General features: G+C 41.0%; 1 protein-coding gene across 1 annotated transcript in view; it reads left to right on the top strand.

Moving 5' to 3' along the window:
- The window catches only part of LOC135509571 (chemokine-like protein TAFA-5), a 250,525-nt gene that overhangs the window by 183,347 nt on the left and 39,690 nt on the right, over positions 1-27,488 (top strand). Inside the window, exon 3 of the mRNA XM_064930336.1 lies at positions 16,777-16,904. Coding sequence (XP_064786408.1) covers positions 16,777-16,904 — 128 coding nt within the window. The remainder of the gene's footprint in view (positions 1-16,776; positions 16,905-27,488) is intronic.

Raw genomic sequence — 27,488 nt, 5'->3', positions numbered from 1 at the left:
GTCCAGCTTGGAGAACACAGTGGCCCCCTGGAGCAGCTCGAAGGCCGAGGAGATGAGAGGTAGCGGGTAGAGGTTCTTCACCGGTAGTCAATGCATAGGCACAGGGTTTTGTCCTTCTTCTCCACAAAGAAGAATCCAGCGAAGTGGCCCTAGCCTTACTGAACACGTCCCGGAGGGAATGGTGGAGGGGTCCGGGGCAACTTCCGAGCACCCAGGAAGATGTCCCTGGGCAGGCTGCGCTAACTTCAAGCAATGGGCGTAGCAGAACGGGCTCTAGCCCATGATGGCACCGGCAGATCAGTCAATGAGGGGATTGTGTCGCTGGAGCCAGGAGAATCCCAATACTACAGGAACCTAAGGAGACTTAATGAGCAGGAACTGGATCGGTAGTCTTCAGAGGCTCCCGGGGAACCTCAGGTAGCCTCAGATTCTCGTGGCAGTGGGGCCATCAGGGACTTCCAGGATACCTTGGAGACGAGGTGGAATCCTTGAACGGGCAAGTGAAATCGAGTCTCCTTCCTTCCTTCCTTCCTTCCTTCCTTCCTTCCTTCCTTCCTTCCTTCCTTCCGTCATTGCTTCATTCGTTCTCTCCTTCCCGTAGTCACCCATAAATCCGAATGGTCAAGGCGATGAGCGTGTCGAGAACACATGTACTGTATAAATACACAGGGGATAATGGGGAAGATGGGCGACACCTGGAGGGGGGTGGAGACAAGCACAAAGAAAGGTGAAACAGATCAGAGTGTGACACGCACTCTCTACATACAAGCTCAGAGTAATTTATTGGGTGACCACTAACGTTTTGGCATCACTGTCCATAGGATTAATCAATCAATCAATGTACATGCAAACACATAGAAATAACAAAAACATCCTAAAAAGTGAACCTGCAGTAGAGCATGCTGAGAAATATAATAAGCATCTGGATGATTTTGATGGGACCTTTTTACTCTCCATGGAGTTAAACAAGAAATCTGGTTATTAACAGCAACACTTGGGGTTCTTTTACACCACTGAGTGTTAACCTGTTGAAACTCTAGGGACGCAATTTCATTTTTGGATGAAAAACGTTCCCTTTTTAAACAAGATATTTTGTCACAAAAAGATGCTCGACTATGCATATAATTGATAGCTTTCGAAAGAAAACACTCTGACGTGTCCAGAACTGCAAATATATTTTCTGTGCGTGCCCTAGAACGTGAGCTTCAGGCAAAACCAAGATGAGACGGCATCCAGGAAATGAGCAGGATTTTTGAGGCTCTGTTTTCCATTGTCTCCTTATATGGCTGTGAATGCGAGAGGAGTAAGTCTGCCCTTTCTGTCATTTCCCCAAGGTGTCTGCAGCATTGTGACGTATTTGTAGGTATATCATTGGAAGTTTGACCATAAGAGACCACGTTTACCAGGTGTCCGCCCGGTGTCCTGCGCCGAAATTGGTGCGCAAAAGTCAGCTGCAAGTATTTTTCCACAGAATTCAGAGGAGAATGCAGGGCAACGATATATCAATGAAGAGATATGTGAAAAAACACCTTGAGGATTGATTCCAAACTTTGCCATGTTTCTCGATATTATGGAGTTAATTCGGAAAAAGTTTGACGTTTTGGTGACTGAATTTTCGGTTCGTTTCGGTAGCCAAATGTGATGTACAAAACGGAGCGATTTCTCCTACACAAAGATTCTTTCAGGAAAAACTGAACATTTGCTATGTAACTGAGAGTCTCCTCATTGAAAACATCCGAAGCTCTTCAAATGTAAATGATTTTATTTATTTGGTTATCTGGTTTTTGTGAAAATGTTGCGTGCTAAATGCTACTCAAAATGCTAAGCTAGCTTGCAATACTCTAACACAAATGATTGATTTGCTATGGTTCAAAAGCATATTTTGAAAATCTGAGATGACAGTGTTGTTAAGAAAAGGCTAAGCTTGAGAGCAGGCGCATTATTTTCATTTTATTTTCGATTTTCAGAAATCGTTAATGTTGCGTTATGCTAATGAGCCTGAGGCTTTAGTCACGATTTTGAGTTTCAAGAGGTTAAAGGAATGAGCCCATTCCAGGACTGGAGTCGGGCAGAATCTGTGACAAACATCCAGTTAGCCGGGTTCCCCCTCCGGACAAAGGCAAATGGTGGATTGTTGCCCCCACACCAATGTAGCCAAGGCGAGCGCCCTCCTGGACATCAGCATTATAAGACACGCTTTCTTTGAGCGATCCGAAAGAAACAAAGAGGGCTATAGCTCGAAGATCAGGGAGCACTAGAAGAGAAACACCCGGCAGGTTCCAGGATCCCCAGCGTAGCACTATGGAGGAGGTAAACAGAGTTCTCGGGAAGCCGGGGTAGGCTGGGGAGCAGCACCCCTGATAGCGGCGTTACTGAGAGTCTGGAAGGTCACCATTGTGTTCTGCCTAGTAGATAGTTTACAGAATTGTTCCAACAATGCATTGAAGGCATGGTCATGGCTTTCCGCCAAGGTATGGAGTCCCTCCACAGGGTTATGCAGTAATTACTTGTGTCTTCCAATGGTGGCTCCTTGGAGGGAGACAGTTGCGGAGCTGGTGTCTGTTGGGTTGGTCATGACCAGTTTGTACTATCACGGCTCAGGATATGACCCAGATGCAGACACAGGAGGCGGATAGTACGATTCTCCTAATATTTATTACAACAAGGGGGCAGGCAAAGGTTTGTAATCAAAGGTAGAGTCAATCAGGGACAGAACGGCAGGCAGTCTCAGGGTCAGGACAGGCAGAAAGGTCAAAAACGCGAAGAATATTAAAAAAAACTGAGAGCAGGAGAAACGCGCTGATAAGACCTGACAAAACAAGATGAACTGGCAGTAGACAAACTGTCAACAGACAGGTATAAATACACAGGGGATAATGTGGAAAAATAGGAGACACTTGGTGGGGGGTGGAGACAAGCACAAGACTGGTGAAACAGACCAGGGTGTGCCACCGGGCAATATATACAGTGGGGCAAAAAAATATTTAGTCAGCCACCAATTGTGCAAGTTCTCCCACTTAAAAAGATGAGAGAGTCCTGTAATTTTCATCATTGGTACACTTCAACTATGACAGACAAAATTAGCAAAAAAAAAACAGAAAATCATATTGTAGGATTTTTTATGAATTTATTTGCAAATTATGGTGGAAAACAAGTATTTGGCCAATAACAAAAGTTTATCTCAATACTTTGTTATATACCCATTGTTGGCATTGACAGAGGTCAAACATTTTCTGTAAGTCTTCACAAGGTTTTCACACACTGTTGCTGGTATTTTGGCCCATTCCTCCATGCAGATCTCCTCTAGAGCAGTGATGTTTTGGGGCTGTTGCTGGGCAACACGGACTTTCAACTCCCTCCAAAGATTGTCTATGGGGTTGAGATCTGGAGACTGGCTAGGCCTCTCCAGGACCTTGAAATGTTTCTTATGAAGCCACTCCTTCGTTGCCCGGGCGGTGTGTTTGGGATCATTGTCATGCTGAAAGACCCAGCCACGATCATTTTGACCCCACGGGGTGAGATCTTGCGTGGAGCCCCAGATCAAGGGATATTATCAGTGGTCTTGTATATCTTCCATTTCCTAGGAATTGCTCCCACAGTTGATTTCTTCAAACCAAGCTGCTTACCTATTGCAGATCCAGTCTTCCCAGCCTGGTGCAGGTCTATAATTTTGTTTCTGGTGTCCTTTGACAGCTCTTTGGTCTTGGCCATAGTGGAGTTTGGAGTGTGACTGTTTGAGGCCATTAATACAGGTGACGAGTGGAGGACAGAGGAGCCTCTTAAAGAAGAAGTTACAGGTCGTTTTGATTTAGAATGGACCATTATCATGCATCTGTCTCAAAACAGGGGCAGTGGGAAAAAATACATGTCATCTATACACTACCGGTCAAAAGTTTTAGAACACCTATTCAATCAAGGGTGCTGCATCAGATGACCTGGTCTTCACAATCCCCCGAACTCAACCCAAATGAGATGGTTTGGAATGAGTTGGACCGCAGAGTGAAGGAAAAGCAGCCAACAAGTGCCCAGCAAATGTGGGAACTCCTAGACTGTTGGAAAATCATTCCAGGTGAAGCTGATTGAGAGAATGCCAGGAGTGTGCAAAGTTGTCATCAGGGCAAAAGGTGGCTTTTTGAAGAATCTCAAATATATTTTGATTTGTTTAACACTTTTTTGGTTACTAGATAATTCCATGTGTTATATCATAGTTTTGATGTCTTCACTATTATTCTACAATTTTTTTACCTTTATTTTACTAGGCAAGTCAGTTAAGAACAACTTCTTATTTTCAATGACGGCCTAGGAACAGTGGGTTAACTGCCTGTTCAGGGGCAGAATGACAGATTTTGTACCTTGTCAGCTCAGGGATTTGAACTTGCAACCTTTTGGTTACTAGTCCAATGCTCTAACCACAAGGCTACACTGCCGCCCAAATGTAGGAAATAGTAAGTATAAAGAAAAATCCTTGAATGAATAGGTGTTCTACAACTTTTGACTGGTAGTGTATAGTTAAATAGCGAATGGAGGACGCTCTTCCTGTGGTTCATTTTCATGCCAGCCAGGTAGGCTATAGCCCTGTTGTAAAGTTAAACAATGTGCTTAATATTAGGAAAGTTGAGAAATAAATGTTGCATAACATGAGCTCATGGGCAATCATGAAGTGATTGATTACAGTTTTGAAGACATTTGCATTAATGTCCGAGTGATTAGAGGGACAATAGAGTGCTGAGTACTAGGCATTTAGCAAGTTTGGTAGGCTACTAATGACCATCAGCAGCATCATAGCTTAGAGAAGCCTAATTACCGTGACTAAACAGTCATGTGGATTTTGACTGCCTTCATGACTCATGACCCCCGGTGTGGAGATAATACAGACACCGCAACAGCCCTGGTTACATCCCTTTTTGGGCTTGCAGTATATAGAACACTTTTGGGGGTTCTTTCTAGAACCTTTATGGAGATTGGTTCTATAAAGAACCTTTCTAAATCTCAAAGGATCTTTGTGAATCAAACAGGTTTTTTTTTATTCTGGTTATGTTATTTTGTTAAAGCACACTTTTAAAGTCTCAGTCACAAATGACAGCTCTAATACACTCCTTATGGTGAACCACATGTGAACGAGAGGCTTGAACAATCAAGTGCATGCTCTGGGCATTACTTACTCAAATAAATTAAATGAGTCAAGAGATTTGTTCTTTGGACTGAACCAGTCAAAAAGATCTGAGTCAGTAAAAAGAGCCGAGCTTCCCATCACTAACACTGGCAATAGTCGTATACTGAATAACATATACTAGCATAACACAACAGATTAGATCAAGTGGAATGACAATCTCATTCAAGATTGCACAAAACAAGGTCAGTAAACCATGCCCCAAAATATTTTCATGAGCCGTCACCCCTACATTTGAATTATGACTAAAAGAGCAAAGAACCGTTTAGTGAACTGCAAAGAACCATTGAACGGAAACCATTGTTTCCACATAGTACCATCATCCTTCCCAAAGAACCATTGAAGAACCCTCTGTGCGTAGCTGGTGTAATGAAGAACCATGCAAAGGGTTATTCAAAGAACTAATACAGTGACAAAATGAAGAACACTTTTTTGGTACTAACTTTTTTTTGAGAGTCTCGAGCGATGCTCTCAAACTTTTTTCCCGGAGAGCTACCCTGGAGAGGCATTTAAGATGATGACTGATAATCAATAAATATAGAGTGTTATATGAAGAGCAGGGGAATTTCTCTCAGTATTCACTGTCTTGTCCTTCGGGCATATTAGCAGCCCCAGACCCTCTCTTTCCGGACCCCTAGCATCTGCCGTTTTTTTATCTCAATTTAAAATAATTTCTGTGGAACAATAAAGTAGCTTACTGTGATTGTTTTCAGTAAAAAAATGAAATAAAATAAAAAAGCTTAGCACAGAGCTATTTCTCAAGAAAGAACTGTCTGGGCGTGGTCTGAGTGGGGAGCGGAAAAACTGAAAACGAGCTGTTATTGGCAGAGAGGTTTGTAACTCTCTTTCGTATTGGTCTATTTATTAATTTACCACCTGGTGATGTCACCAGGCAGGCCAAAACCCTATCCCACCAAAAGAGGCAGAAATTTCAGTCGGTTCTTTTCAAACAGCTCTTCCACACCTCAAAGTGTGGAAATACACAGAGTGTACAAAACATTAGGAACACCTTCCTCATATTGAATTTGCACCCCCTTCTCCCCTAAGAACAGCCTCAATTCATTGGGGCATGGACTCTCTCTCTAAGCGTTACATAGGGATGCTGGCCCATGTTGACTCCAACACTTCCCACAGTTGTGTCAAGTTGACTGGATGTCCTTTGGGTGGAGGACCATTCTTTATACACATGGAAAAGCTAGCAACTTTGCACTTCTTGACACAATCAAACCGGTGCGCCTGGCACCTACTACCATACCCCGTTCAAAGGTACTTAAATCTTTAACCCTCTGAATGGCACACATAAACAATCCATGTCTCAATTGTCTCAAGGCTTGAAAATCCCCTTAATCTACACTGATTTAAGTGGATTCAACTGGTGACATCAATAAGGGAGTATAGCTTTCACCTGGATTCACCTGGTCAATCTGTCGGTGTATATAAAAGACAGAAAAATCTCATTTTAAGCAGTATTTATCGCCCAGGGTGGCCAGCAGTTGATAGCTCATTGACATGCTATTTCACAGACATACTGCCCCACTGGTGAATGTAATAATGTTATTTCTGTCTTATCTCTGCAAGTTGAACAGTGCCCCCATCCGCCCCCACCAACTCTCCATCTGCACTCACATACATTCATGAAGGTAGATTATATCCAGGTTTGTTACTTGGTGCTTTGGTATTAGTGATATATGTATCACTTCCACAACACCCTCCCCATCAGATAAAGGTATGGGAAAATGTAAGAATTGAATTAAGCACACTTTGTGTTGTTCAACTCAAAATGTTATTGATAATTGAGACTATTACAGTCACGATCAAATTGCCAGTCTCAATAGGCCACTGGAGAATGTATTACCTTATTAAGCAGTCCGTATACAATTTACTTTTCTTTGTCATCCTCTGGTCACCCTACCGGATTGTAATTTTGTGCAGGTTATCCGAGTGCATTTTGAATAGTATAAATGGTTTTGCCTCTCTGTGTCATCTATATCTCTGGCTTTCAAATGTCTCCCCATGTGAATTGTTCATTTTCAGAAGGACACCTACTGCACCCCTGGCAAACTTTAATTTCATTGAGATTGAGGTGATGTGAATTGATATTGCATGTCATTAATTAGATATTTTTCACTCAAAGTTAATCTGTTGATCTTTTTTTCCTTCACCCTTTTACCTTGTCTAGTTCCTTTGTGGTTGCATATGTCCCCTTTAAGAACATTGGCATCAGCTGTTCCCCTTACAACATCAAAACACATTTGGTATAGGTTGTTGCACCAACAATAGCCCTGATGTAGAGGGCTGACAGATATCATTTTTCATGCTGCGGGCAGAAGTGGGCGGTCAGACACAGCTCAAGAGAAAGTGCAAGTGTCCGCTCTTTCTCTTCCTCTGCTCTCTTCAAACTATGTCTAGCCTATTGGCTGATATAGCACAGTAATCCCACTAGCCTAATATAATGGTCCACGTGAGAATCTCAGGTAATTTAACCTATTTCCTAGGTTATTTTTGCTCATTTTGATATTGCCTATAGGATCCAAAATTGCTGGGACCGTGGCTGGCAAGCGAGCTGTTACATGGGCCTAAATTAACATTCAGGACTGCGGTTGGGTTGGGGACTGTTGGAGGAAAACATGTTTGTTTTTTTATCTCTCCATTACAGCTTAAATCTACTGTAACTTGATTGAGTTTGTACAATGGATTTTTTTTGCAATGCTTGTGGAGATAATTGAGATTGCTTCCTCGACATTGCTCTCTGTGTGAAAACAATAACATTGCCCTTGGCTTTAAGTTCGTGCAACAGTGATTTGTTCCTCTTCTTTGCTGTATGTGCTGACATTTGCATAGTTTTATTTTTGTTTGTTATCATATATTCTGCTAAATTATTAATTTCCCCTTGACCTAAATATGTAACTCTCTCTCTCCCCCTATCCCTCTCTATCCCTCTCTCTCTCTCTCTCTCTCTCTCTGAGGGCCAATTGGGGTGTCATGATATGCAAATTCAAGTGTGCAAATGCCCTACTTTCTTATGAATAGCCATTTGTGTATGATCAAGTATAAAAACAGGTCTACATCAAGAGAAGAAAGCTCTTTGTAGAGCTAAAATGATCTGTTTCATAATACAGATCTAATTATTCATTGGCGGGTTTTATTCTGCCATTTTTCTTTCCCTTTGTCATTACGGATACCCTTTCTGTGTGTTGTTTTCACTTCTGACCGTGCAAGTGAACAGTAATTGGCTTTTAGGGGCTTGATAATAATGCCTGAACACACCCTCTCCCAACATGTGGTATTGTGGTGGAAGGTTGCAGTCTCCAGTGTCGAGCAGGTGTCGAGCACACGTGCGCGCACACGCATACCAGTGTTGTGTATGTATTCATGGATGCTGAGGGAAGCCAGGCTTCCCCAAAAATGTGACACATTTTAAATGTTTTATTTATGATAAAACAAAATTGTCTGTACCTATCTCACCCGATAAATAACCAAAGCAAGGGAAACAGTGCTCCTCTGTCTCAGTATGTCTAGTATCTGATGCTGTCATAGAGAATGATATAGGCCACTAGATGCCAAAAGGCTGGATTAGCATGGGCAGCGCCATTGAGGGTTTCCCCCTTTTGTATGTAGTCAACTGGGTGGGACTTCCGACTTCATTGGCTGATCCCTCCTGGTGACCCTGTTGGAGTCATGTCCAACTGGGTCATCAGAAGGGATCAGCCTATCATGATGAAGAAAATGTACTATTTCAAAATGGAGATTGGCTCAATGGCAATGCCCATGCTGTCACAAAGACTATAATGGCACAGATACAAAGATGAGTCCTCTATCTATGTCTATGGATGCTGTCTGGACAAAAACAGTAAGACGGTGCCGCCGTAGCAATGTCAGTAAACATTTGGCCTATATTCATAAAAAAAATCTATAAAATAATTTGCCAATCAGCGTTGAGCTGAGTTCAACTGTGGGTGGCCCTGGCGACCTTGCGAGGAAGTTAGGCTAGAAAGCATTTTAGCCAGGTAGCTAGTCTAGGACATCAAAAGCAAAAGGCATTTACTAAAGTACGACAGCCATTGACCGTTATGCCAAATTGAAGGAGAGGAGGATGGCATTGGCGTTCATCTAGTCTTCAAGTATGGTGCCTCAATAACATGGTTTTTCTACATTAAAATTTCTACAATGTGATTTTCAGGAATTTTTTTCTCATTTTGTCTGTCATAGTTGAAGTGTACCTATGATTAAAATTACAGGCCTCTGTCATCTTTTTAATTGGGATAACGTGCACAATTGGTGGCTGACTAAATACTTTTTTGCCCCACTGTACATGTAGAAATCAGTACCATGGACAGCCACATGATATTTAGCAACGTTGATTGGACTTAATAATTTTAGGTATCTTTAAGATTGTTTCCACTCTATTCTACTAATCATATATACAGTTGTAGTCAGAAGTTTACATACACCTTAGACAAATACATTTAAACAGTTTTTCACAATTTGATATTTTAATCCAAGTAAAGATTCTCTGTCTTACGTCAGTTAGGATCACCACTTTATTTTAAGAATGTGAAATGTCTGAATAATTGTAGATATCATTATTTATTGCGGCTTTTATTTCTTTCATCACATTCTCAGTGGGTCAGAAGTTTACATACACTCAATAAGTAAATGGTAGCATTGCCTTTAAATTGATTGACTTGGGTCAAATGTTTCGGTTAGCCTTCCACAAGCTTCCCAAAATAATATTCCTTCTGACAGAGCTGATGTAACTGAGTCAGGTTTGTAGGCCTCTTTGCTCGCACACAATTTTTCAGTTCTGCCCACAACTTTTCTATAGGATTGAGGTCAGGGCTTTGGGATGGCCACTCAAATACCTTGACTTTGTTGTCCTTAAGCCATTTTGCCACAACTTTGTAAGTATGCTTGGGGTCATTGTCCATTTGGAAGACACATCTGCAACCAAGCTTTAACTTCCTGACTGATGTCTTGAGATGTTGCTTCAATATATCCACATCATTTTCCTCCCTCATGATGCCATCTATTTTGTGAAGTGCACCAGTCCCTCCTGCAGCAAAGCACCCCCACAACATGATGCTGCCACCCCCGTGTTTCACAGTGGGATGGTGTTCTTTGGTTTGCAACCCTCCCCCTTTTTACTCCAAACATTACGATTGTCATTATGGCCAAACATTTCTATTTTTGTTTCATCAGACCAGAGGACATTTCTCCAAAAAGTATGACCTTCGTCCTCATGTGCAGTTGCAAACCGTAGTCACTTTTTATGGCAGTTTTGGAGCAGTGGCTTCTTCCTTGTGGAGAGGCCTGTCAAGTTATGTCGATATAGGACTCGTTTTCACTGTGAATATAGATACTTCTGTACCTGTTTCTTCCAGCATCTTCACAAGGTCCTTTGCTGTTGTTCTGGGATTGATTTGCACTTTTCGCAACAAAGTACATTAATCTCTAGGAGACCGAATGCGTCTCTTTCCTGAGCGGTATAACGGCTGTGTGGTCCCATGGTGTTTATACATTCGTACTATTGTTTGTACAGATGAACATGGTAGCTTCAGGCATTTGGAATTTGCTCCCAAGGATGAACCAGACTTGTGGAGGTCTCCAATTTTTTTTCTGAAGTCTTGGCTGATTTCTTTTGATTTTCCCATGATGTAAAGCAAAGAGTCACTGAGTTTGAAGGTAGGCCTTGAAATACATCCACAGGTACACTTCCAATTGACTCAAATTATGTCAATTAGCCTATCAGAAGCTTCTAAAGCTTCTGGAGTTTTCCAAGCTGTCAATTTAGTGTATGTAAATTTCTGACCCACTGGAATTGTGATACATTGAATTATCGGTGATATAATCTGTCTGTAAAATATTTTTGGAAAAATTACTTGTGTCATGCACAAAGTAGATGTCCTAACCAACTTGGAAAAACTATAGTTCGTTAATAAGACATTTGGGGAGTGGTTGAAAAACGAGTTTTATGACTCCAACCAAAGTGTATATAAACTTCTGACTTCAACTGTTGTCTAGTTGATTTGATGATGTTTAAATGTTTAAGTTGAAATTGTGCTGGAATAGCGGAGGCAGTGCTCCCTTTGTCTTTGTGCTGACTTTCTGTAACTCTCTGTGGTTCTAAATCAGTAGTTGTTTAGTAAACTGTCAAGCTCTGATCTTAGTTCTTTTGTTATGTCTTTGTTTTAGTATGGTCAGGGCGTGTTGGGTGGGTTGCTTATGTTTGTTTTTCTATGAGTTGGTATTTCTGTGTTTGTCCTGGTATGGTTCTCAATCAGAGGCAGCTGTCAATCATTGTCCCTGATTGAGAACCATACTTAGGCAGCCTGTTTTCACCCTTGATTTGTGGGTGATTATTTTATGTGTCTGTGTGTTCCACACGGTGCGCAGGCATAGCCCGGTGCGTTACATAGCGGTGCCTCATATCGGCCGGGCTAGAGTGGGCATCGAGCCAGGTGCCATGAAGCCGGCTCAATGCATCTGGTCTCCAGTGCGTCTCCTCGGGCCGGGGTACATGGCACCAGCCCTACGCATGGTGTCCCCGGTTCGCCAGCACAGCCCAGTGGGGTCTATTCCACCTCGCCGCACTGGCCTGGCTACGGGGAGTATCCAGCCAGGTAGGGTTGTGCAGGCTCGGTGCTCGAGACCTCCAGTGCGCCTCCACGGTCCGGTCTATCCGGTGCCTCCTCCACTCACCAGCCCTCCGGTGGCAGCCCCCGCACCAGGCTGTCTCTCCGTCTCCTCCCTACAGGTGCTCCCGCCTGCTCAGCGCTGGTATTTCTGTGTTTGGCCTGGTATGGTTCTCAATCAGAGGCAGCTGTCAATTGTTGTCCCTGATTGAGAACCATACTTAGGCAGCCTGTTTTCACCCTTGAATTGTTTGTGATTATTTTATGTGTCTGGGTGTTCCACACGGAACTGTTTCGGTTTTTGTTATTTCACATTGTTATTTTGTATTTTTCTGTGTTCTATTAAACGTATCATGAAGGCTTACCACGCTGCGCATTGGTCCTCTGATCCTTCCTACAACTCCTCGTCAGAGGAGGAAGAAGACTGTTACACTGTCAGAAACATTCAAATGCTTGACCACGCTGTAGGTCATGAAACTGTTTGTTACATTCAATATTTGCTTTGTGGACTTCACTGGATAGATACTGCTCTCCAGTTTTGTGATGAAACAAACATGTGGTTGAATTTATTTCGACACTGATTGTTGTCTTTTTATTATCTAAGCATTATTATATATCATATGGAGTAGGTCTAATCTCAGTTACCCAGAAGTTAAATTCTCACAAAAGTTGTCATTCCCATTTAACTTCTGCGGGGAATGACATTAACAATTCTGATTTCCATTTTGTGAAGGAAGGAAGCAAAGTTCCCTCCCTCGCAAAAGGAACTCTCGGCCAAATCCCTCCCTTTCACTAACTTCACCTGTGTTTCTCATCCGTGTGAACACACGTGTGAAGCAGTAAACATGGAAGAAGTGAGTGAGGATGTTTTCAACCTAGCTATTTTGAATCTTAGCAGTGTCCATTCCATAGTCCCAGTCGGTATTAGATAGACCGGGAAAACAACCTGTGGTTACCTCGTTTACCCCATTGGTTCACAGCAAAATCTTGCCACCTTTCAAACACAATTTGATTGTTGTTGGGGTACAATAACTACCGCTCACAGGGCTTGAAATCACCGCCCCAGTTTAAATGCCGCCTTTGCGTAATCCTGATTCGTCCAAATAATCAATTAAGAAAACCCAAAACGAAGAACTACTGCTGCTTGTAATCGCATAATTCAACAGATTCTTGACAGATTCTTGTCGTTCACACGTGAATCTGACCATGACGGATTTGATAAGGTCGAGGGAGCCCTGCCGCAAACCACCGTGAGATCTATGCCCATGCATTGGTTGGTTCCCTCCAGTGGGCTGCGCATAATTACAACCAGAGCTCAGATGGTGTACAGCAGTGTACTGATCATTAGAGTGTTCCTGTTTCATAACTTTAATGATCATGGTATTTCATGCATAACATGTCCCTTGTCCATCCATGTGCTGCAAATCCTACATTCTCATGTTTATCACACACTTTATCTTGCATCCTTTATTAAGGACACCGAAGTCCCTGTATCGGTGTATATAATAGATTCTCTTTCTCTCTCCTCTCTTTGTCACTTACTCTTTCTCGCTCCCCCTCTCTCCCCTCTGTCTCTCTCTATTTCCTTGTCTGTACACAGGTGTTTTTCTAGTTTCCCAGCTAGCACATAACGTTCTGAGAACCTTTCCTAGAGCTTGGTGAGAGTGTGGTTGTCCTGTGGTTATTTTGCATACAACCGTCCCACAGAATTCTGGGAATGGTGCAGAATAGTTGCTTGGCTTTGGTACATCCTCAGCAAATTTAAGGAAGTTGACAAAATAATGTTATTTTCTTGGCCTTTCATTATTTTAACAGAACTTTTCCTAAAAGTTCAAACATGATCACATTTAATTGAATTTTTGGTAAGTTGGTTCTCCAACTGGTCTGCCATTGGGAATGTTCTCAAATAGTTCAGAGAACATTAAGGAACAACGTTATTCTGTGGTTATTTCAGTATTTATTCCTACAGGTTTTCCTTGTGGTTCTATTTAAAGTAATGTTTTCAAATTGTTCACAGAAAACATTAAGAAACAACGTTATTCTGTGATTATTTCAGTACCTCAGCATACCGTTTCCTACAGGTTTCCTCATGGTTCGATTTTATAGTCATGTATTTAGAACATTAAGAAAACTTTACAGTTAAAAACGGAATGTTCTTTGAACATGACTAATGTTTTCATCTAAGAATGTTATTTAAAAGCAAACACTAAGTATACATTAGGAACACCTTTATAATATTTAGGTGCACTCATGTTGACTCCAATGCTTCCCACAGTTGTGCCAAATTGGCTGGTGGACCATTCTTGATATGCAGGGAAACTGTTGAGCATGAAAAGCCAAGCAGTGTTGCAGCTTTTGACACAAACCTGTGCACCTGGCACCAACCACCATACTCATTTCAAAGGCACTTCAATATTTCGTCTTGCCCATTCACCCTCTGTATGGCACACATACACAATCCATGTCTTAATTGTTTTAAGGCTTAAAAATACTTCTTTAACCTTTCTCCTCCCCTTCCTTTTCACAATTGACATCAATGACCACGTTTACATGCACACAGTATTCCGAATAGTAGCCCATAACACCACTTAAGAAGACTGTGAACGTTCCTGAGTGACCAAGTTACAGTTTTAACTTGTCTACTTGACCTCAATTACATTCGCACAGTATTCTGGATATTAGCTCATTTCCCGCTTAAGGTCTTATCCCACTCACGAGTATCCCTGTTTCCATGAATAAACACAATATACCTAATTTAAGTTCATATGGGTTAAATGGAATATTAACTGACATCTGGACACTGACTGTAGGCCTATAACCTCTCACATGTAGCCAAATATAATATAAACTGACATATGGACACTGACTGTAGGCCTATAACCTCTCACATGTAGCCAAATATAATATAAACTGACATATGGACACTGACTGTAGGCCTATAACCTCTCACATGTAACCAAATATAATATTAACTCCTGCAGAATAATGCATTTCTTTCAGTGAAATTATACAACAGATGTTATATTTGTCTCAGAAACAGAAGTGGAGAAATATGATTTCTTTCTGTCAGCATCTCTTGAAAAAATGTGAATGCACGTGTAATGTGGTATCTTTGAAACTGTTATGCAAGCAGACAGTATTTCAACAGCATAAAATATACACCCAAGACGAACTGAAGTCTTATCAGAAACATGTTTAGTCATTTCCTCATTTGTTCATTTCCTTCAAACCCGTCAAACTGATGACATTTGAACACTTTGCACAGGACCAATCTTTCCACTGTTTTGGAGTTATGTTTTCTCCATGGTCACGAAATGGAAGAGGCAACTTTAGTGGTGTTAACTAGACTACTAATGCATTCATTCTTTTGATGTGAGACATTATTCTGGTGAGTACTGCTTTATTTAGTCTTCCGGGGCTAAAGTTGACAGAAGAGAAGCTGCATGTATCAAACCATAGTTGACAAACAAATGGCCTACCAAAAGTCGTCATTATAATATGGCCTACCAAATGGCGGAAATTACAAGTAGAAACTTAATTTAAATGATAGTAAATGTATTATAGTAGGCTGAAATATTATGGTGGATCAAACTGCACTTTTTGAAGTGATTTGTTTGACAATCAGATGAAAACATCATCACACAACACCCATGATATGCGAAACTGAGCCTGCGCAGCAGACCACAAAAACAACAGTAAACCTAGATAAGGTGTTTATATGCGTCAACTTGAATAACAGTTGGATATTGGTATACATGTAAACGCGGTCAATAAGGGATCATAGCTTTCACCTGGATTCACCTGGTCAGTCTATGTAATGGAAAGAGCAGGTGTTGTTCATGTTTTGTATATTCAGTGTATACATTCCGTTCCCAGCATCAACAAAACTCTATCTATCCTCCTATCTTGTTAAGTGTGTTGGCCACACCCACTAATTGGGCACATCTTAATCAGTGCCTGTTTCCTTTGAAATGGGGTCTGTTTGAAAATAAAATGAACAGCTTTGTATGAGTGAAAAAACATGCTAGCTCCGTCTTGGTGGTTCAGTGGACTAATTCCATGGATAGAGAATAAACGATCATAGTTTGAATCTCACTCACGCCATGCCACAATAAAAAATAAATGTGTTTGCATGATTAATGCCTAAGTAAAAACATTTCCAGGGTGTCCTATCTGTGCTTTGAGTTCAAAACAGTTATACCAAAATAAGCTAGCAGTGTTATTAAGTCAATCAAAAACCTCAAAATAACCCAAAAAGTAATTTAAAAAATGCACTATATAACAAAACAAATAAAACATTCAAAACATTTAGAGAATCTTCTTAAAACCTTATTTAATTACCTTAAAATAACCCTTAATTTTTGTCTCAAAACATTAATAAAACCTCCCAGGAAAAAATTCCGGGAACCATTGTGAAACATTCTCAGAACCTCCCTGCAACCTAAAAATATACATTCCCAGAGCAGGCCAAATGTTGACTTCCATTGTCAGAACGTTTAAAAAAACGTTCAGTTTTACTGGTCAGAAAAATGTATGGCTTTGTTTTCCGAAAACCAATGGGAAACCAAAAACATACGTTCCCACAACTTCCAAGGACCCAAATGATTGCTGGGCAGTTTGCAAAAGCAGCCTGCAAACTTCCAGACACTGCCATACATTTTGAAAGAATTTCTCTCACATATGTTGTGCAAAACTGCTCATCCATTCTGCATCTGACTGGATGTATTTGGATTTTGTGAATTGATACCATTTTGTGATTTTGTCACAGTAGGAAAAATATTTGATTAAATATATTAACCATTGACTTGTAATAGATAGATAGATAGATAGATAGATAGATAGATAGATAGATAGATAGATAGATAGATAGATAGATAGATAGATAGATAGATGAGCTAATGGTACATCAGCCACAGAGCCACGGCCATAATGAGAGTAAACCGTCCCTCTTCCTCTCCTGTCCTCTCCCCACAGCTCGCATTGTGAGGAGCCGGCAGTGGTGTGATATGATGCCTTGCTTGGAAGACGAGGGCTGTGACCTCTTAGTAAACCAGTCGGGCTGGACCTGCACACAGCCTGGGGGACGGGTGAAGACCACCACGGTAAGACAAGACTGCCAAGCCTCGTAACCACACAATCTGTCACAGTTAGAGTGACCAGAGGCCATAAGACCTGTCCAGGGACCTTTGTTTGGCCTTGATGTGTTTCTGGGAATGGCGTAGAGGCCCCTGTAGAAACATTCAGAGCAACAATGCCATTCATTTGCTGGAGAACGTAATTTAATGTGAGCCTTTGCCACCTATGTCTATGTGGTCATTGCCTGATATAATCAGTTGTTTGTATGACTGCATCACTTAGCTATTTGAATGTGTTACAGTATGTGTTATTTTTGTCTATATGTGGTGACATAAAGAAAACCAAAGCTTAAGTTTGTTGATGAAATAATTCTCACTCATGCACACTTAGTCACTCACTGAATGGTGCTTCCGTCGCTATCTTGTCAGGGCATCAATTTCACCGCTGATTAAAGAGCTCCATTTCAATAGCTTCATTATGCAGCATTAATTTGCATCCTCATTATTAGCATGTTGTCTGATGTTCATAAATGTAGCAGAAGGTTGTGCATTTAAATCTACGGCACATGCATTGCAGCTAATCAACCTAATATACACTACCGTTCAAAAGTTTGGGATCACTTAGAAATGTCCTTGTTTTATGTCCATTAAAATAACACAAATTGATCATAAATACAGTGTAGACATTGCTAATGTTGTAAATGACTTGAAACTGGAAACTGCTGTTTTTTTATGGAATATCTACACAGGTATACAGAAGCCCATTATCAGCAACCATCACTCCTGTGTTCCAATGGCACGTTGTGTTAGCAAATCCAAGTTATCATTTTAAAAAGCTAATTGATCATTAGAAAACCCTTTTGAAATTATGTTATCACAGCTGAATCCTATTGTCCTGATTAAAGAAGCAATAAAACTGACCTTCTTTAGACTAGTTGAGTATCTGGAGACAAATAAATTTCTTCTGAAACTCGTCAGTCTATTCAAATTCGGAGAAATGAAGGCTATTCCATGTGAGAAATTTCTAAGAAACTGAAGATCTCGTACAACGCTGTGTGCTGCTCCCTTTACAGAACTGAGCAAACTGTCTCTAACCAAAATAGAAAGAGCAGTGGGAGGCGCCGGTGCACAACTGAGCAAGAGGACAAGTACATTAGAGTGTCTAGTTTGAGAAACAGACGCCTCACAAGTCCTCAACTGGTAGCTTCATTAAATAGTACCCGCAAAACACCAGTCTCAACGTCAACTGTGAAGAGGCGACTCCGGGATGCTGGCCTTCTAGGCAAAGTTCATCAGTCCAGTGTCTGTGTTCTTTTGCCCATCTTAATCTTTTCTTTTTGTTGGCCAGTCTGAAATATGGCTTTTTCTTTGCAACTCTGCCTAGAAGGCCAGCATCCCGGAGTCGCCTCTTCACTGTTGACGTTGAGACTGGTAATTTACTGGTACAATTTAATGAATCTGCCAGTTGAGGACTTGTGAGGCGTCTGTTTCTCAAACTAGACACTCTAATGTACTTGTCCTCTTGCTCAGTTATTCACCGGCGCCTCCCACTGCTCTTTCTATTTTGGTTACAGACAGTTTGCTCTGTTCTGTGAAGGGAGCAGTACACAGCGTTGTACGAGATCTTCAGTTTCTTGGCCATTTCTCACATGGAATAGCCTTAATTTCTCAGAATTTGAATAGACTGATGAGTTTCAGAAGGAAATTCTTTGTTTCTGGCCATTTTAAGCCTGTTATCGAACCCAGAATTGCTGATGCTCCAGATACTCAACTAGTCTAAAGAAGGCCAGTTTTATTGCTACTTTACTCAGCACAACCCTTTTCAGCTGTGCTAACATAATTGCAAAAGGGTTTTCTAATGATAAATTAGCCTTTTAAAATGATCATCTTGGATTAGCTAACACAACGTGCCATTGGAACACAGAAGTGATGTTTGCTGATAATGGGCCACTGTACGCCTATATAGATATTCCATTAAAAAAATCTGCCGTTTCCAGCTACAACAGTCATTTACAACATTAACAATGTCTACACTTGTATTTCTGATAAATTTTGATGTTCTTTTAATGGACAAAGAAATGTGCTTTTCTTTCAAAAACAATAACATTTTTAAGTGACCGGTAGTGTATATATTTTTTAGAACATTTGTACATGCTTAAAGAAGGCATTAACTGAATCTGAATAATTTACAAATGTGTTATGGCATCTAACATAAACATCCTCCTAACATGCATATTTTGGGGTCTGCCGACTATTGTAAAAATCTGTGATATTCTTCTGCATTGTAAAGAATCAGACAGAATTAGCTGAATTTCCATCCAGAAGTGTCTTGAAGGCTGAAGGGTAGTCATGCATGCTCAGGTCCTCAGTGCCATGGTTCGCGGACTGAGACAGGAGGCTGGTGGGCTGTCAGTCTAGTCACTGAATAATGAAACCTGTCAACCCGAGGATCGCTTTCAAAGTCAAGCATTTTATGTGCAGAAATCCACTGTTCAGGTACCATTGCTTTTAATGAGTCTTCTTTTAAAGATGGACAGGGGGGGGCAAGGGAGCTGCTAACCCTGTACATTCTGTTTCAAATAACTCACAGTTGTGTCTTGGTGGACAATTAGAGCCATCTCCTGTATGGCGGCAGTAGACTCCATTCTCTGCCAATTGTGGACGATGCTAAGGGATTCAGCTATTTAACCACAAGGCTTTAACAGGGACAAACAAACAAGCCTATTTTTCTAACTTAACTACGAACAGACCTCCAAAGTTTAGCCCTGCCTTGGATGTTGTTATAGAATGAATTTGACTCAATTGCGTTGAACCCCTTTGCCAAATGATTGTGCAAGTCACAGTAATGTAAACAGCGACATTTTCAACAGATTGTCTCAAAACTATGGATTTGTCTTGACTGCATGCAATTTATCTTATAAACACATACAGGACATTAAACACATTACAATCAGGTTACCAAAATGTTTATGCATTTTCCATGTGTTACTACACTGTAACGATGTGCGCTGAGAGTCGGGAAGCAAGTTCAGTGAGTGAGGTTTTAAATAAATAAACGCAACATAAAACAACAAACAAGAAACACAAACAACGCACAGACTTAACACTGGAACAGAAACAATGACGTCTGGGGAAGGAACCAAAGGGAGTGAGTCCAGGTGAGTCTGATGACGCAAAGGTGCGCATAATAATGGTGACAGGTGTGCGCCATAACGAGCAGCCTGGTGACCTAGAGTCCGGAGAGGGAGCACACATGACATACACATTTATTTGATTATACAGTACTAAGTAGCACACAATGATTCTTGGACCCAGAACAATCAGGAGTGGTTATGTCAAAAAACATGTCTGAGTCATGGAGCTCCACAAGGGCTGTGCATAATTAATTAAACAGGCAGCTCAATTCTGATATTTCTTCCACTAATTGGTCTAGGTGAGCAAGCTTCTGAGCCAACCCCATGGTAACACACCTACTATAGCTAATCAAGGTGCTGGTGAGCAGCTAATTAGTAGATGTCATGTTCTGACCTTTATTTCCTTTGTTTTGTCATTATTTAGTATGGTCAGGGCGTGAGTTGGGGTGGGCAGTCTATGTTTGATTTTCTATGATTTGGGTATTTCTATGTTTCGACATAGTATGGTTCTCAATCAGAGGCAGGTGTCATTAGTTGTCTCTGATTGAGAATCATACTTAAGTAGCCTGGATTTCACTGTGTGTTTGTGGGTGATTGTTCCTGTCTCTGTGTTTGCACCAGATAGGGCTGTTTAGGTTTTCTCACGTTTATTGTTTTGTTAGTCTATTCATGTATAGTTTCCTTTATTAAAGAACCATGAATAGAAACCACGCTGCATTTTGGTCCGCCTCTCCTTCACCACAAGAAAACCGTTACAGTAGAATCTGGTATGCTAGGTTGGAATGAAAGCCTCCAGGAGGGTATAGTAGCTTAGCAGTAGGGTTTCCCAAACTCTGTCTTGGGGCCCTCTCTGGTGCACGTTTTGTTGTTTGCCCTAGCACTACATGGCTGATTCAAATAACCAACTCATCATCAAGCTTTGATGATTTGAATCAGCTGTGTAGTGCTAGAGCAAAAACCAAAACATGCATTCACAGGACCTTGAGGTCATTCAAGACCATAAAAAAATGCCACAGACGGGCAACATCTTATGAGTTCCAACCTAACTGCTATTTAGTTACTTTCTTTGGTGTTTATATTTACTTTTATGTACAGCAAGTTCATACTATTATCACATTGACTGTCGACAGTTACTAACCTCAATTTGACTTCAAATCCAAATTCAACTTTGATCAGCTGTTCCCTTGTTCATACCGGACCCCATTTCTTTGTTTCATGGGCTACCAAAGCGCCGCAGGCGTAGACGCGGTAGATGTGCCGGCATCCTGGTGAGGTTGAGACGAAGAGAAAGCCATCCGGCACCCCCCTCAGTCCTATTGGCAAATGTCCAGTAACTGGATGATCATTGTTCGAGAGTCTCCTATCAGAGACTTGAAAAGCTGCAACATTCTATGTCTTGCAGAGACGTAGCTGGATGACTCTATGTACGTAGAACTCTGTGGTTTCTCGATGCAGCAGCTCGATTGGATGAAGGCCACCTCAGGCAAGTCCAAAGGGGGAGCAGTGTGCCTCTATGAATATATCTTTCATCTACTTCGGTTTTATAGCGGAGCTATGCCTAATATGAGCAGCTGAGAAATAAATACAACACTTATTTCACTCCACTCATCAACCAGTTTTTTATTTTTATTTTACTTAATTTTTTAAAATTTTATTTCACCTTTATTTAACCAGGTAGCCTAGTTGAGAACAAGTTCTCATTTGCAACTGCGACCTGGCCAAGATAAAGCATAGCGGTGTGAACAGACAACACAGAGTTACACATGGAGTAAACAATAAACAAGTCAATAACACAGTAGAAAAAAAGAGAGTCTATTTACATTGTGTGCAAAAGGCATGAGGAGGTAGGCAAATAATTACAATTTTGCAGATTAACACTGGAGTGATAAATGATCAGATGGTCATGTACAGGTAGAGATATTGGTGTGCAAAAGAGCAGAAAAGTAAATAAATAAAAAAAGTATGGGGATGAAGTAGGTAAAATTGGGTGGGCTCTTTACCGATAAGACTATGTACAGCTGCAGCGATCGGTTAGCTGCTCAGATAGCAGATGTTTGAAGTTGGTGAGGGAGATAAAAGTCTCCAACTTCAGCGATTTTTGCAATTCGTTCCAGTCACAGGCATTCCAGAGAACTGGAATGAAAGGCAGCCAAATGAGGTGTTGGCTTTCCGGATGATCAGTGAGATACACCTGCTGGAGCGCGTGCTACGGGTGTGTGTTTGAGGAGCATGCTTTCGCTGCGCGTCAGGTGATATTCAGCCCAAACTCAGTATACCCCGTGCTTAATTTGGGAAACCAAGTGAAATCTGTTCAGGAACATCGATAGTAACATGTTTTCGTAACCAAACATATTTCATTAAACTGTTGACAGCCCCTCTGCACGCTCGAGAAATTAATAAAGAAGAGAGAGGAGGAGATGGAAAATCATGGTGGTGAGATATTCTGTACCATCCAGTTAATTATACAAATATAATACATTTCCTATTACTAGGTTATTCAAAATCAAATACAAATTCACTATAATTGTAAGCTATCTGTAAGCCGCCCAGCACAATCAATTAACCAACTGCATCGCCTAGGTCTTTACAATATCCCCCAAACTCCTGAGTAGACATTTTGGGGCATAGCATACTCCATCAAGTATGCATAATAATATAGTCCACACTCAAAATCGATTACTTGAATTTGTTTAATTTTGGAGTATAGGCTTGACCAATTAACATCTTAACTCAGTCTTATGCTTTTCTGCACTGTGTAATATGCGATAGGCTATGCATTGTATAAGGCACAATCATGATTTAATTTTTTCCCCGGGCTTGGGCTCATAGGACTATGCGTATGCATAAGCTCTAATATGTGTATGGGTGTTTTGTATTCATCATTATCTTAGAAAATGATATCCATTTTATTGCGTTAGGCTTTGAAACAACATCCTCAATGACTGTGTTTTACACTTAGAAGTTCAACAGCAGGTTGAAACTTTCTTCAAATTGATCATCACAGTGAGGTGAGTTTTAAAAGCAGGATACTGTTTTGATGATGTGTTTGATATGATTTTCATTTGCATTTACTTTTATGTCAGAGTGGTTAGAGGGACAGTAGAGCCCTGAGTACCAGGCTATTAGGACATTATGGTCGTAAGCAAGTTGGGCACCACCAAAGCGTGTCCAGAGTGCATAAGAGGAGATTACCATGACTCAATGGTCACGTGAAAGTTTATTGTGGTCATGACTGCCGGTGTGGCAGTAATACGGTCACCGCAACAGCCCTAGGCACGACAGAACCTCTTCCCCCTCAGGAAACTGGAAATATTTGGCCCTCGGATCCTCAAAAGGTTATGGAGCTGCACCATCGAGAGCATTGTGACTGGCTGCATCACCACATGGTATGACAAATGCACCTCCCTTGAATGGCATAGTGCTACAGAGGGTGGTGCGGACAGCCCAGTACTGCACTGGGGCTGAGCTCCTTGCCATCCAGGATGTCTATATCAGGCGGTGTCAGAGGAAGGCCTGAAATTGGCAAAAACAACATTGTTCTTTATTTTACTACTATTATTATCAAACCTGATGCCTAGTCACTTTAACCTGCATACATGTACATATCTATGTCAATTACTTCATACCCCTGCACATTGATCTGTTACTGGTACTCCCTGTATATGCGACATACCACCTAGATTCGGTCTTATGTAGCAAAATGAGCAAAAAAATTACAGTGGATAAAAGTAGAGACTCAGAGCTACAAAATGGTATTCTGCCTTGAAAGATGACCGACTTGTAAGCTCACGTTTGAGAATATCATCTTTGAATGTTAAAATATATAGTGAAGAGCTATTCTTTGTCTCTTGTTATACCATTTTTCTGCAGCTCACTGCAGCTCACCATTCCTTATTCATGGCTGTGTCCTTAGGCAACATTGTGAGTGAGCCCACTCTCATGGTCGAGAAGCAACCACACACATGAATGGTCTCAGGATTCTTTACAGTTGGCATGACACAGGACTGATGGTAGCGCTCACCTTGTTTTCTCCAGACAAGCTTTTTTCCGGATGCCCCAAACAATCGGAAAGGGGATTCATCAGAGAAAATGACTTTACCCCAGTCCTCAGCAGTCCAATCCCTGTACCTTTTGCAGAATATCAGTCTGTCCCTGATGTTTTTCCTGGAGAGAAGTGTCTTCTTTGCTGACCCCCCCCCAACATTCCGCTGAAAAGGCAGCGCGGGAAATTCAAAAATATTTTTTTGAAATATTTAACTTTCACACATTAATAAGTCCAATACAGCAAATGAAAGATAAACAAACATGTTGTTAATCTACCCATCATGTCCGATTTAAAAAACACACAGCCATTTTTCCCAGCCAAAGATAGTCACAAAAGCAGAATTAGAGATACAATTAATCACTAACCTTTGATAATCTTCATCAGATGACACTCATATGACATCATGTTACATAATACATTCATGTTTTGTTCGATAATATGCATATTTATATCCACAAATCTCGGTTTACATTGGCGCCATGTTCAGAAATGCCTCCAAAATATCCGGAGTAATTACAGAGAGCCACGTCATATAACAGAAATACTCATCATAAACTTTGACGAAAGATACATGTTTTACATATAATTAAAGATGCACTGGTTGTTAATGCAACCGCTGTGTCAGATTTTTTTAAACGTTCAGAAAAAAGCATACCATGCAATGATCTGAGACGGCGCTCTGAAGTAAATATATTTCTCCGACATGTTGGAGTAAACAGAAATATGAAATTACATCATAAATATTCCCTTACCTTTGATGAGCTTTCATCAGAATGCAGTGCAATAAATCATTGTTTTGTCCAATTAGCTACTTTTGCTAGCACGTTTAGTTCACATCTCCAAAAGCTGGCGCTGGTCCAGGTGAACTCGGAAGAAAACTTCAAAAACGTATATTCCAGGTCGAAAAAACTGGTCAAACTAAGTAGAGAATCAATCTTCAGGATGCTATTATCATATATATCCAATAACCTTCCAACCGGAGCATTCGTTTTTGTCTACAGAGTAATGGAACGCAAGGCGATATAATGACTACTGCGCATAATAAGGAACTTGCATTCTGCCAGACCAGTGACTCAAATAGCTGCCATCCGTTCCCACATCACACTAGAGGCTTCATTCCACGTTCTACTGACTGTTGACATCTAGTGGAAGGTGTAGGAAGTGCGAACAGATCCATATCTTATTTGGATGTGAATAGGCGATGAGTTGAAAATCAACCAGCCCCAGAATTTCCACTTCCTATTTGGAAGTTTGCCTGCCCTATGAGTTCTGTTATACTCACATACATAATTCAAACAGTTTTAGAAACTTCAGAGTGTTTTCTATCCAATAGTAATAATACTATGCATATATTAGCATCTGGGACAGAGTAGGAGGCAGTTCACTATGGGCACGAAAATCATCCAAAGTGAAAATGCTGCCCCCTTTAACTTCTTGACGCTACCCATCCCTTAAGCGGGATAATTGTCATCAGCAACCACTGAATAGCATAGCGCCATAGTCAAATAATATTACTAAAAATATTAATATTCCTGAAATCACAAGTGCAGTGTTGCAAAACATAGCTTAGCCTTTTGTTATTCCACCTGTCGTCTCAGATTTTGAAATTATGCTTTACTGCGAAAGCAATCCAAGTGTTTCTGTAAGTTTATCAATCGCATGACAAAACATTAAGTACACTTAGCATTAGGTAGCTTGGTCACGAAAATCAGAAAAGCAATCAAATTAATCGTTTTCACTCACAAGACTCCCAGTTTCACAACAAATGTTCCTTTTGTTCCATAAAGATTATTTTTATATCCAAAATACCTCCGTTTGTTTATCGCGTTATGTTCAGAAATCCACAGGAAAGAGCGGTCACGACAACGCAGATGAAAATTCCAAATAATATCCGTAATGTCCACAGAAACATGTCAAACGTTTTTTTATAATCAATCCTCAGGTTATATAAATATGTAATCGATAATATATCAACCGCAACTGTCTTGTTCAGTAGGAGAGGGAAAGAAAATGGCTGTCCGAACTCTGTTGCGTGAGCAAAACTCATGTGACCACTTGACCGCGATGTTATCTTTCTGGCTCATTTTTCTAAATAAAACCCTGAAACTATGTCTGAAGACTGTTTACACCTTGAGGAAGCGATAGGAAAAGGAATCTGGTTGATGTCCCTTTAAATGGAGCAAGGATATGGAACTGTTTTTCTTTTACATTTTAATTTTACCCCCTTTTCGTGGTATCCAATTGTTAGTAGTTACTATCTTGTCTCATCACTACAACTCCCATACGGGCTCAGGAGAGACAAAGGTCGAAAGCCATTCGTCCTCTGAAACACAACCCAACCAAGCCGCACTGCTTCTTAACACAGCGCACATCCAACCACGAACCCAGAGTCTCTGGTGGCACAGCTTGCGCTGTGATGCAGTGCCCTAGACCACTGCGCCACCCGGGAGGCCAGCACCAACACATTTTATTTATAATTTCTCTTGATATGACAAGGATTGAAAAGGATTTGCCAGTAGATTGTCGACATGATTCATGATGATGACTGCTCATCTAGCTAGCTTGCCTGCAAGAATTTCGAAAGTATGATGATGACATGATCAGCCCAATCAAAGGTACAGTAGATATAACGTGATTTGACATCATTTTTTCTGTGGCCAATGACCTTGAGCCTTCTTGGCACTTCTAATGTAAATCTATGGCAGCACAGTTCAAGGGGGCTTGAACTGCTGCGCTCTCCCGGTAGATTCTGCGGTGACATAGTGTCCCCATGAGTGACACAACACTGAGCCACTCACGGCGCAACTAGAAAGGATTACCAAAGCCTACGCTCTGTGCTTTTGCTGGCTGCCCCTCCACCACAGGAAGCACTGAGCTAGGCTGAAACACCTGAATTTTGGAGCTGTCCAAGAAAGAGACCGTGTATGTATGCAGCTTTATTAACTCAAGGATTTTGTTTTCTACAAACTGATATGTAAAAAATAACATGCAAAACAGTCAAATAGCTAAACATCTGGAGCTCAAAACAGAATGATGGTTCACCACTGTAGTGTACACTCGCTGTATGTGACAAATATTATTTTATTTGAGGTTTAACCTATAGCTTAGTACAAGACAGACAAGTATGTGCAGCTTAAATGTGTATAAAAGTTTCTCAGTTTTATGAGACTGCAAAGATGAATATAACAGCCTCAATATATGATTAACAACATACTACTGTAATTTGTGCCATCCGTTTTGTTACTAAAGCACCTTATACCACCCACCACTGCCACCTGTATGCTCTAGTCGGCTGGCCCTCGCTACATATTCGTCGCCAGACCCACTGGCTCCAGGTCATCTACAAGTCCATGCTAGGTAAAGCTCCGCCTTATCTCAGTTCACTGGTCATGATGGCAACACCCACCCATAGCACACGCTCCAGCAGGTGTA

Source organism: Oncorhynchus masou, chromosome 22, assembly GCF_036934945.1.
Source record: "Oncorhynchus masou masou isolate Uvic2021 chromosome 22, UVic_Omas_1.1, whole genome shotgun sequence".
NCBI classification, from domain to species: Eukaryota; Metazoa; Chordata; class Actinopteri; order Salmoniformes; family Salmonidae; genus Oncorhynchus; species Oncorhynchus masou.
Note: the sequence above shows the minus strand (reverse complement) of the source record. Positions and strands in the feature narration are given on the sequence as shown.